Below are 13,192 nucleotides of genomic sequence, written 5' to 3'. Positions count from 1 at the left end.
ATAGAATGGAAAATCCAAAATAAACCCATATTTATCTAGCACCACCACCTGTTGCAGTCAAGTTGATTCCGACTCAACCACTCTACAGGACAGAATATGTTTCTTATATAGGGTTTCCAAAGCTGTACTCTTTATGGAAGCAAATTGCCACACCTTTCTTCTGCAGAGCGGCTGGTGGGTTCAAACCACCTTTTGGTTCATAGCCATGCACTTAACGACTGTACCACCAGGGCTTCTTCATGTGTTTTTAGTCACCTTATTTTTTATAAGAATGCCAAAACCACTTAGGGAAAGAATAGTGTTTTCAACAAATGCTGCTTAGTTACCAGATATTAACATTATGCAAAAATATGAGATTGGACCCTCATGCCATATAGAGACATTAACTCAAAATGATCAAAAAACTAAATGTAAATATAAAAGTATAAAATTCTGGAAGAGAAAAAAAATAGGGATAAATCATCATGATCTTGGATTGAGCCATGGCTTCTTAAAGATGACACCAAAAGGGTGGGAAATGAAAGAAAATGTTGTTGATCCTACTTTGTCAAAAGTATAAACTTGTGTGTTTCAGAGGACTAAGAACAAAGTGAAAAGACAACCCACAGAATGGGAAAAAATATTTGTAAATCACGTATCTGATAAGGGACTATCATCTAGAACTCTTACAACTTAGTTATTAAAAAGACAACCCAAATAAAAACAGCAAAGGATCTGAATAGACGTTTCTCTAAAGATACAAAAATGGACAACGTTGTTGTTATGTGCTGTTGAGTCATCCCTGACTCATAGCGACCCCTCCTTGGATTTCCGAGGTGTTGTCACTATGGAAGTAGATTGCCCAACCTTCCTTCCGAGGAGTGGCTGGTGGGTTTGAACCACCAGCCTTCTGTAGCAGTCAAGTGCCTTAGGCACTATGCTACCAGAGCTGCTTTTGCTTCATAGGGGAACAAAGAATTGGAACAGTATCTGATGTGGCAGATGTTTGGTCAAAGAAGCTTGTTGTTGTTGTTGTTGTTGTTAGAAGTAACATGTTTGTATACTGATGAGAATGATGTACTAGAGAGAGATGATTCTAAGCATGAAAACATAGATAGTTCACCTCTGGCAGGAATTTGCATAGCACGTGGGTGCAGATGTTGGTAGGTACATCGATACGGCAGTAGCAGCTTATGAAAGTACTCACTTTTTCAACCTCACATTAACTCTATGAGTTAGGTATTATCCCCATTTACAGATGAGGAAGCAGAAAAAATTATGTAAAATGTTTAACTTGGGAATATCAGCTAAGTCTAAAATGCAGCCTGTGTTTTGGAGATCAGTAGTGGTATTTCTGATTGGAAATGTAAAACTCTTAATTCTTTTGTATTTATCTTAGAAAACTAAGGTAGAATCTGAGACTTCTCACCTCAGAAAAAAAGTTTGTTTTTTTGTCTTGAGGTTACGGGGTAGCTATTTTTCTATTTTAAAATGACTTTTTTCTTCCTAGAATATTCTCAGAAAAGGCCAGAAAGCTACTGGATCAGGCCAAACTTTGTCCTGAAAACACAGTCCTTGTGAAAATGATTTTCTTAGGAGTAATGAAATTCACATTATCCCTTCCTTCCTGGTATTTAGGAATCTTTAAAGTTAAATCTTTGCCCGATTACAGACTAAAGGTACTCTGCTGTTATTGGCTGTAGTCTGTCTCTTAAAAGCCATAAGCTATCATTTCAGTACTCAGTAAATCTCCAGTTTCTGCTTCGAGTAATCCAGCCCTAATGGAGGCTTCCACCCCACACATTTCTAAGACAAATCTCACTGTTTTTTAAATAAGCCTAACTAAAGGCACAGTGTTAGTTACATAAGTGAAGATGCAAGATGATATTCTTGCAAATCAGTTTGCTTATTCCATAGGTGGGAGGAGGGTGCAATTATTTAGAACATTGTGAATTAAGATATATTTATATTAATATTGTCTGTAGGTCCATTCCAGTCTCAGAAAAAGAACTTATTCCACAAAATTGTCAGCAAATATAAGCACAAAAAGGAGAAGCCTAATGTTCCAGAAAAAGGTATTGGTGCCTTCCATCCTCCATTAAGGTTTCTTGGCCACCTCCATTGTGAATTCATCGTTGAGTAATGCTTCAGTGTACCGCCTGTGCCCTCTCCTCTCCTTTGCTTGCTTCAACGTCATCAACTCCTGACGCAGGCACATTCATTATTCCTAGACTCCACAGCTAATTGCAAAGAGAGATTTCCTTCACTTGGAGCCCTAGTCAAAACTCCTATTTGTCTCTATTTTTAGAGTTCCATGGGAAACTTAAAATTGCTGCTACTCATCTGGTACATTTTTTAATTTAGTCTTCTTGAACTGTTATTCACCTGTTTCCTTTGACTGTTAATTCTTGTTTTCCTCATGTTTGGCAGCCTTCATACCAGGGCTACATTTTCCTATTTCCTGAAACTGTACCAGTTTCATATTCATGTGAAAGCCCCACAATTTCTATACCTTCTCTGACACTTAAGGATTCTTGTGGACCTTTTTCTCTACTCCTAAATCATAACCTACCTCTCTTTTTTTTCCATCCAAATGCTTCATCATTGCTAGACTCTTCTTCCCACCTCCTTCAGTCACACAGCATTCCAGAGGGCACTAGAGATTTACTGCACTCCACCACTCCCCTGTACTCTCAACATCTATTTCATTGTTAGGATCTTGATGAGCCCTTGAACCTCTTCAGGGCTCATCTTAAAACCTCTTTCTTCTCAAAGGTCAGAACTCCTTTCCTTTCACATAAAAGATAAATCTTCCCATCTGGCTCAGTACAGCCACATGTCCTGGAAGTCAGGCTTTTCTTTAGCGTCTCCCTGCATGTGTTGATATCATGACTACCATGAACCTACTCATCCAATGCCCATTTGCATTCTAGTTGCATGGCCAAATGTGAGGCATTTCATGTTTCTTGAATAAGACTTTAAATGTAGCTGTCTTCCATGTGTAGACATGTACCTGTGTGTTCTTGTGTGTGACCTTTCACTTAATTTTTACTTTATTTTCACTTCTAATTCAGCCTCTTTTGCTTGTATAGTGATAGTACTCTTTCTCTGGTTCCAGCAGGAAAACATTCTTTAGGTAAAATGTTACCTTTCATCTGCTTTTAACTGATCTTCAGATTACCATGATTAAAATCATAGAAATGATCCAACAATAGATTTCATAAAAGATTAATTTATTTTTAATCCATTTTCTATAAAATCTCGTTATTTTGGGTAGCAAATCCAGTTTTGACAATTAAGTAGCTAAAATAAAATTTAGCTTCATTTGTGAGATGTTTCATGTTTTATACATTTTAAGTTGTTTTATGTTATACCCTTTTTTTTTTTTTCCGTCTGTACTAGGAGTAGAGTTTCATTTTTCTTTTCCTTTTGTGTCATTGTTTTTAGGAAGTGGGGATAAATGGTCAAACAAGCAACTCTTCTTTGATGCCGTTCACCCTACAGAAGGTAAAAGAAGCCATATTCATTGTATAATTTCAAATAGTTTAACTATGCTGAAAAGGGTATAATTTATATAGGCTTAACCAATAACATTAGACCTGCTTGTCTATAATTAGGTTATTTTTCATTTTCATAACAAAACTATTATTTATCAGGACTCTGCTAAGTCAGGCAATGTTTCATGTGCAGTTTAATTTGTTTAAGGGGCTTTGTAACCTTTGAACCACATTAAACAGAAATTCAAGTTATTTGTAGCTAAAAATACACACCATTGCACTTCATGTTGCAGACAGATGCTTTTGGCAGTCAGAGTAGGGCATTATGGGGCTCTCCTCTTTGGCTGGGCATAGGCAAGCATGCAGAATTGATTCCTGAACTGAACTTTTTCCCTCACACATCTCCTCATACCTCTAAAACCAAGAAAAGATTGCCATGGTATCAACTTTGATTGAGGTGACCTCTCATGTTACAGAGTAGCTCTGCTCCTTAGGCTTTTCTTGGCCATGCTCTTTATGGAAGCAGATCACCAACCCTTTCTTTCACCAGACTGTGCTTCTGATGGGGTTAGAATAGCCAACTTTTGGTTAGTAGCCAAAAGCAAACTGTGCCTCCCAGAGTCCTCTTCCCCATACCTCTATATGTGTTAAAGTAGAATAATCTGAGGCTTATGTATTGCCAAAGAAAAGTTCAGTATTAGCAGTGTTGTAGATCCTCGGTACACATTCCATTTCAGTCAATAATATTTATTTGTAATTTCATCTAATTTCTGTTCAATATTGAACCCTTTAGGTAAATCCTAATGTCTGTGATAGTTAAGGGATCATCCCCTCCCTTTGTCCCATTGATTTCCTTTTTTCCATTACAGACATTTTTAAAAAGCTGATCACTTTTTGTCATCCTTCATTAGAAGTCAGTTCAGTTTAGAGCTAGAAAGGATCTTAGAAACCATCCAGTCCAACTCCTGTGATTCTCTTATGTCCAGAGAGGGTAACTTAATGACCAGGGCCACATCTCATGATTCCCGATCCATTGCTATTATATACTACCATTCCTTTACCAAGAAGGAAAAAATAAAATGCACCTTTGGCCTAATTCATTTATCAAAAATACTCAAGTTTAAAGATGTTTATCAAAAAGATTCAAATTTGTCATTTGAGTTATTATTAAACATGGCAGTTTTTTTATTGGAAGCCATGTTTCATATGAGCCCCATATCTATCTGTGTTTGTGTCGTTTTACAGGAAATGCCAGAGTATGTCTATTTTCTGACCTGTTAATTTCATATTCACAACTCCTAGGAGTATTGTTTCTGCTTAAACACTGTCAAAAAAAAAAAAAGTGTAAACTGCCTTGCTGTTCTCAGCATTAAATACTCAAATTTCAAAATTGATGCATTAGCTCTGATGCATTTAAAAAATACATTCTACACAGATTTGATAAACATAAGATACTGATGAACTGTCAGAAGAACCTAAAACAGACAGTGTTTAAGACCACATTACTCTTCGCCTGAAGTGACAGTGTTCTAAATTTTATATATATATATATATATATAAAATATGTATATGTGTGTGTGTGTGTGTGTGCATACATATATAAAATTGTGTTTTAGGTGAAAGTTTACATGGCAAATTAGGTTTCCATTTAACAGTTTTCATACAGATTTTTCTGTGACATTGGTAACAATTTTCACAATGTGTCAGCTTTCTCATTATTACTGTTCTGTTAGTTCTGTTTCCATTGATCTAGGTTTCTTTCCCCTCCTTACTTTCTCATCTTTTGCTTTGGGGTAAATGTTGATCATTTGTCTCATATAGTTGATTCTTTAAGGTAACACATTACTCAAGAGTGATACTCTTGATACTCAAGAGTGTTTATTTGATAAGCCAATCTATTATTTGGCTGAAAGGTGACCTCCAGAAATAGCTTTATTCCAAGTTCAAAGGTTATTTTAGGGCACTAGTTTCGAGGGTTCATCTATGTTCTAAATATTTAGTTTTTTAATCACTGAAAACTGTACGTCACATGAAAGAAAAGGCAATATGTGCAGTGTGGTAGAAAGAGCAGTTCCCTAAGAAATAGGAAACCTGCTTTCCAGTCTCAGCTCTGCCACTAATTAGAATTTTTCAGTAGATTAGATATTTCACTGAGATTCACTCTCCACATTTATTCTAAATATGTATATAATACATGTGTTTAGGGGGTGGGGTAAATGGTGATACGTAGTACTACATGCACTTTAAATTCCATTTCCCCTTTAACACTTGATGATTTTATTACTGGGGTGCCTGAGTACATGTAGTGATCCTGAAAGTACCATATTCTAGAGCCCTAATTTTCTGCCCTTTTGGGCAGAAGTAAATAAATTTTGAGTCTTACATGCAGTCCCAGTGGTTTGGTAGAAGAAGAGTTACTACTATTAGACATATTTAATTACATTCATTATTAATGTATGTGAAACACAGTTTTGGAGAAGATGCACTAAAAACTGCATGTCCTGTATTGTAGAGTGCAAACTCATTTTACAAAGCTAGGAAAAAAAGGAATCACAGTAGTATGAATATCACAGATTACCAGTTATTTAAAGCAGAACTTTGAACTAGTTCAAACCAATTCAGTCATGGCTGGTGAAGCAAAACCAGGATGGACTAGAATTTGCAAAATGTGAGTGCCTAGAGCAATAATCAGAATAGAAAAATTATGGGTCAAAGCCCTGGAGTGGGAGACATGGACCCAAGGTGTAGTGAGCCCTTTCAGGAGCCTGATGCAGAATATGTGATTACTGCTAGGACTGTGGAGTGTGACACACATTCAAAGCAGGATAATTGGCCACCATCTTTGAGTAGGGCACCATTGTTTCCAATGTGCCAGGCAAGATTCTAAGAGGGATATTACATTTCTAGCTGGGAGTTGACCCATAATTTTCCCTTTCTGCTTATCATTCCAGGCCCGCACATTTTGCTAATTTTGTTCCTTCCTAGTTTGGTTTCATTGGCCATGACTAAACCAGAAAGAATCAGTTTGTAGCCTTGATTTAAAGTGACTTTTGTTTTTTGTTTTGTTTTGTTTTTTGGTTATTTTCATACTGTCCCCAGCAGTTACTTATTGCGGTGGTAACTATAGGCTTTATAGACTATGTAAATTATCTAGACCCTTTACCTCATCCTCTCTCTCACCTACAACCGTATCACTGCTTATTAAAACTTTACCTTGAAAGGTATAAATGTGGAGGGACAGAAATTTAAACCATAATCCAGATAATTTTAATATTTGTAAGTTATTCTAGGCAAAAGTGGGACATGTTTGAAACAGGGCTTTGGGAATCTTGTTAAAAAGTAGATTATAATTTAGTATATCTGGGATGGAAAAGCAAATTCTTAGCAGGGAGTCGAACCTGAATGAACCAGTTCTCAGAGCCCTGGTTTGAAGCTGATGTCTGTAATAGAAATGTTGATTCATCTCATGTTATGTAGTTACTCAGCTATTGCTGGGTTCTATTAATGTGAATAACTTAGAAGTACACTAGACTTTCTTTATACCACTCTGTGTATTATTGGTTTTTGATTCTTTTCTTTTGGTCTCTGAAAGTATCAGAACCTTAAGATGGTAATGCATCAGGTTCGAGTGCTAAATTTATAATAATTTATCATAAATGTCTTCCACCATGCTTTTAAAATTCAAAGTGGCTAAGCTGCATCCTAAAAATTTTTCATATCATTAAAAAAATAATAAATTATTATGGCATAGAATAATTAAAGGTAAAATTTTCACACAAACCCAGAAGACAAGACCTACCTTTGCCACTGTGTTTATTTTTCCACCAACTTATTGGGTCATATATTCATGGCTAAGCTCTTGTTGTTGTTGTTATGTGCCATCGAGTCGGATCCGACTCATAGCAACCCCTCCTTGGGTTTCCGAGGCAGTATCACTGCGGAAGTAGATTGCCCCATCTTCCTTCTGAGGAGTGGCTGGTGGGTTTGAACCACTAGCCTTCTGGTTAGCAGTCAAGTGCCTTAATAGTAATGATGACGTAATAATGCTTAGTACTTAATATTATTATATAGTGTGTAGGTATATATGTGTGTGTGTGTATGTATGATTTTTTTTTTAATCAGTCTTGACAGCAGCCCCAGAGAATAAAGGAAGGTTTATTAGCCCCAAATACATGAAGAAATTGAAAACTCAAACAATAAAACCAAGAAGGAAAGAAACCATGACTCTTTTCACTAAAACTCATTGGTCACTACATATCTGTAGACTTTTTACTCTTACTTGGTTCACATAAATAGCAGTGGTATCTTACTAGAAAACAAAACCAAAATAAAAACTTCTAGGAAACTCCAGGACGTTAATTTATGTTGTTGTTGTTTGCGATATATAAATCTAATTACAAGCAGAATCTGATTTATAGTTCAATCTTCAAATGTGTTCCACAGCACATAGGTTATCTCTTTTCTCAGTTTTGAAATAGTTGCTATAGAGCTTCAGCAAAGTCTCCCAGGATGTTAAATAAGGCTCAATTCCTTTTATTTTTTTTTATTTTTTTTCCCTGTGCTCCATTCAGCATCTGACTGCTGCTTCAGCTCATGGGAGACCAACCAAAAGTGATGAGGTTTCAGATTTTGGCTGTAATAATTTCAGTACACATTTGAATCCCCTAGTTGGGATAGATTCATGACTCCAGAACACTCTAGTGGCCTCCTAAGGTACAATATAAGTGTAAAGCTGCTTTTCCAGATAACTTTCTCCCCATTTTGGGAGTGGAGTTTGGAAAATAAGACAGTCTCTTATTGCTACATTCCTAATGTGGCTCCAAGAGTGAGCTCGCATTGTCATTCTCAGAAGATACTCTCTACATGGGTTATGACTACGGCTGAGTGTGAAAACTAGCCCTGTGGATTTGATCTGCAGGGCTGGGATAGTTCTGCGTGTTCAATTAAAAGCTGAAAGAGAAATGAATAATTTGCTTTTGAGGACAGAGCCTTTCTTTTCCCATCTTTCCTTTAGTTTAGGGGTGGGGAGGAACCAACTGGCTTAATGTCTTTGTACCTACCTTTCAAGCTTATTTCCCTCTCTGAGCTCCTTTCTTTTCATGTTTCTTGATACCAGCCTTCCTTTGCTTTGCTAATGTTGCCAGATTCCGTCTACTGTTGTGTCCCACACACTGCTTCTTTGACTTGGCCTGACCCACCTTCCTCAATTCTTCTGTCTTAGGAGAGGGTTCCCCCTAAAGCCTATTATCTGAGGCTGTCGTCTAGTTAGGCTATCAAACAAGGCAGTGTGTTCTAGGGTTGTCCCCTGGTCAAAGAGATGTGGCAGCACCCAGTCTTACCAACTATTCCAGACTCTAGCAAGGTAGATAATCTGTAGTCCTCATGATCACTACTTGACCAAAGAGTAAGTATAGAAAAGACATCTCTCCAGGTGGCATTGTCTCATTTTCAGGACTTTATGAGAACTTTCAATGTATTCTCCTTTTTTTTCTCTTCCACTTGGCCTGGAAACTTACCAACTCCTTTACCATCACCTGCTTCTCTGACATCTAGGTATTAATTCCCACATCTATTGGCCAACCCACCTTTGATCCTCTGGCTTCCTGTCTGCTAGTTTCTGGGTTTTCCCTGGTCACAGTGCGCTTTTATACTGTACTTCCCATTTTCAGTCCCTTTGTGGTTATGCCCTTGGCTTCTTACTGTGTATTTACCAATTGATCTGGGACAAACAGGAAAAAAGCAGCAACCGTTGAGCAGACATGAAACCTTACTTTGAAGGCTCTCATGTGTTCACTCTTTCTCTAGCACATGCACACATACATATACACAACAAAAACTCAACAGCCTAGTATTAGTCAAGGGAGCGCTGTTTCTCAGCCTTCTGACTCTGGAGCTGGCTGATGGCTTATTTTTTCCCTGGCCAAGGGTACTGAATGTACACTATTTAGCAACACCAACCAACTTTTTGAGCTGGATGACTACTTTAGCACTAATCTATTCCAACTCGCATCTTCACATGAGAGCATTGAGACCCATGTTGCCAAAGTTAGTAAACAGAAAAATGAAGAGTAGAAGCTGGATCTCTTTATGACTGCATTATTTCCATACTTCATGATCTCCATAGAAACCAGCTATCTTCCTTTTCTGATGTCCAAACCCCTTCTTTACCTTCTTGATGCTTTCTTTCTGCAAACAGTTGTAATATACCCTTCATTTTTGGAGCTCTGGTAGCATAGTGGCTAAGACACTTGCCTGCTAACCAGACAGCTGGCGGTTCAAACCCACCAGCCACTCCTCAGAAGGAAGGTTGGGCAATCCTACTTCCGTAGTGATACTGCCTCGGAAACCCAAGGAGGGGTCGCTATGAGTCGGGGCCGACTCGATGGCACATAACAACAACAACAACATTATACCATTATTTCCACAAGTTCTGAGTTTTTTCTGGGAAGAGGAACTTGAAGAAGAAAGAACTTAGTGGTCTTTCTGGAAGGACGGTCTCTAATGTAGTGATCATACTAGAGAAGTAAACAGTTATCCCAATATTATCAAAAGGTGTAGATGATGGATCTGGGTACGAAACTAGAAATTCTGAAGCTTGTGACTGAGTGATAGAGGTTATTTAATGCTCATTGTAAACTCAGATTTTGTCTTCTTTAAAGTTTTAAGAAGGAGCCCTGACATGCACTGTTAAGCACTCAACTGTTAACCAAAATGTTGGTGCTTCAAACCCACTAGCCACTTCATGGCAGAAAGATGTGGCAGTCTGCTTCCACAAAGAATGTAGCTCCAAAAACCCTGAGGGGCTATTCTACTCTTTTATTGGGTCACTATCAGTTGGAATTGACTCATTGGCAATAATTTTGGTTTTTTGGTATACTTTTAGGAAGCTTTGAATTTTAAGGCTAGAGTCATGAAACTTTTCTTAAGGTTTTCTAACCAGATTATATTTTCTTTTCTAGAAACTTCCATTGAAAAAAATTATTTTTAAAAATTTTAATATATATTGATTGCACCACTGGTCTGTATTAATTAAGCTAAATACCAAAGTATAAATACTCTTAAGATTAAATACCTAACATCAAAAGTAGTCAGCTATTGAGGTAGATCTGTTTGAACTGAGTATACATGTGCAATTTGAAAAGGAGTTTTTTTCCTGATTTTGATTATTTGCTTGAAAGGGTATTTGGGAGCATTGCCAAATAGTTTTTTGGAGTTTAAGAACAGCTCTATTTTCTTCAGCTTATCTTTACACAACCATGTGACACAATATTGAGGTATGCCCAAGCCACAAATCTTCTGGGTGGATACTTTTTTTTTTTTTTTTTTTGGTGTAATGCTAATTATTTTCCATTTGTCTTGGAATGGGAAGTCTGTAATCAACCTCTTCTTCTCAGACATCTTCAAGACAAAGGGCATTTATTTCCAAGGCAAAGATCTTGAGAATTCATAGCTGCCTTCTTCTTTTCTTTTTTTTCCGCAAATATACTAGATCCGTCAGACGGTTACATAGATTAGAAATTAAAAATGCCACACCTGTAAATTTAAGAAGCATATATTTAATCTAAGTGTCCTCAGAAGAAAAGAAACCTTTATCATCCTTTGGAGACCCCAGTGACCACAAGGATCTCAGATAGACACCCCGACCACAACATATAAGACTTGTTGTTTATTGAGACATTACTGAGATTTGCATGCAAATCTTCCCCACCAACCTGCAAAATCTAAATACTTGGAAACATTACTCCAGAGGCCTCTTGGTTCAGTGTTCTGTTAGAGAGAGGACATCTTAATCCTCTGCAATCTCTCAATGCAAATATAATTAACTAGTAAAAACAAATATGGACAATATTTTATTTCTTTTTCCATAAATGCTTTGAAAACTCTGGATATAAATTTTCCCTTCAGATGGATCAGACCCTAAAAGTGTTTCCTTTCAAAAACAATCTTGGTGCCTTGCATTCTTGTGTATAACTATACATGTGGTTTGTCTTATTTCAGCCATATTTTCAGAAGACAAAAACACCACAGAGCCTGCTCATAAGATTAAAAATGCTCCATCCATTCTCAACACTCCAGAGCCAACAACAGCGCATGAACCTTTGGTGGGTAGCCAAAAGAGAAAAGCAAGGAAAACCAAGATCACACACCTTGTCAGGACAGCAGATGGCCGGGTATCACCAGCAGGAGGTACTTTGGGTAAGAAGAGGGAGCCTTAGAGAATATGAGAGCAAGTAGGTGATCATCATGGTGCCATGCCGCATGGGCCAGCAGCACAAGATCGTTATTGAAAAATGGAGCTATTCTGTGAATTTCATTACAGTTAAATTTTCTCTTTGTCAATCTCTTTGACAACTAATTATCTGAAGACACCCCCAATGTACATGTTATAGTCCATGTTTTAAAATTATAGTTCTTTTTCCAAGAGCATTTCTAGAATTCCTAGAAAGGTAAGACACTATCTACGATTGTCAGCATCATTTTCCCTTTCTCAGCGTGCACCAAAACAGTACTGATTAGGTAAATTCCCCAAAAGCCCAGAATTTTAAAAGTGCTAGATGAATCAGTTACCTTCACAGTTTACTTTTCAAGCCACTAGAAACCAGAATAAGGAGCTCTGGTGGCATAGTGCCTAAGGCATTCGACTGCTAACCAGAAGGCTGGCAGTTCAAACCCACCAGCCACTTCTTGGAAGCAAGGTTGGGCAATCTACTTCCATAGTGATACCACCTCGGAAACTCAAGGAGGGGTCACTATGAATTGGATCTGACTCAACAGCAGTGAATATGTTAGGGTAACTACTCAGACCTACCTACTTCCTTCTAGAAGCCAGAATATTAGGCCAATGAATTAAGAAGCCTCCTATATGCTGATTCAGACCACTATGGGAACCTGAAAATGAGTATGGATTTCTTGAGTTCTCAATCCTTAACCAAACTGTATTTTATTGTGAATTTTCCCATTTTCAGTGATGGTCTGTGGTCTTTTTGCTGTTCCTGGTGGCCTCAGTGACAGTAGAATCACCTAAGAGACCCACGATAGTAGGTGGGATCAGTGAGTGATACTCAACAGTGTCCCCTCTTGGAGCCCTGCACCAGCTAGGTATTGGTGATCTTAGCTGCTGCCTTTCTGCCTTTCAGTGCCTCCAGCGTTACTGTCAGCCCTGAAGAAAGCATTCCCCCCACTTCCAATACAGTTTCTAATAGAATATAGTTTTGTAAATAGAAAAAAAATATTTTAATGAGTGTTTCTTCAGGGTGATGTTTATAAGTAATCAGATTTGTATATCTAAGTGTCAACAGTGGTGGTTACTTGCTAAATTCAGAATTAGAGGAGAATTAGTGAATTTGTTAACTTTTTCTTGTGTTTTGCATTTATAGATTATTAGAATCATAAAGCATCTTTAATACCCTCCCCCCACCAGTTTTGCTGTCATATAAAAGATAAACCTTGAAGAGTGGAAATTTTGTTTCTGAATATATTCAACTAAGTAGAAGTAGGATGAGGAATAGTATTCACCTTCCTGAGTTTCGACCCAGCAGGCCCCCTCCCTATCTCCTGACCTTTCAACTCTGGTTTCTGTTCTGTGACTTTGATGTTGTAGGTTGTAATAGCCTGATTTTCACTTGTAGGGAGAAATGAAAGACATTTTAGAAAATATTCCCTTTCATATAGAAAAAAACATCATAGCATTTTCATGACTTAATATATGACATCTA

At 37.5% G+C, this 13,192-nt stretch overlaps 1 protein-coding gene across 1 annotated transcript in view; it reads left to right on the top strand.

Annotated features, from left to right (window-relative positions):
- Positions 1-13,192, top strand: part of BBX (BBX high mobility group box domain containing) — a 124,935-nt gene that overhangs the window by 104,513 nt on the left and 7,230 nt on the right. Inside the window, exons 11-13 of the mRNA XM_007946567.2 lie at positions 1,965-2,054; positions 3,427-3,486; positions 11,475-11,672. Coding sequence (XP_007944758.1) covers positions 1,965-2,054; positions 3,427-3,486; positions 11,475-11,672 — 348 coding nt within the window. The remainder of the gene's footprint in view (positions 1-1,964; positions 2,055-3,426; positions 3,487-11,474; positions 11,673-13,192) is intronic.

The sequence above is a fragment of the Orycteropus afer genome, unplaced genomic scaffold, assembly GCF_000298275.1.
Source record: "Orycteropus afer afer isolate SDZICR_OR568_19922 unplaced genomic scaffold, OryAfe1.0 scaffold00166, whole genome shotgun sequence".
Lineage (NCBI taxonomy): Eukaryota > Metazoa > Chordata > Mammalia > Tubulidentata > Orycteropodidae > Orycteropus > Orycteropus afer.
The sequence above is the reverse complement of the archived record's forward strand: the minus strand, read 5'-3'. Positions and strand labels throughout refer to the sequence as shown.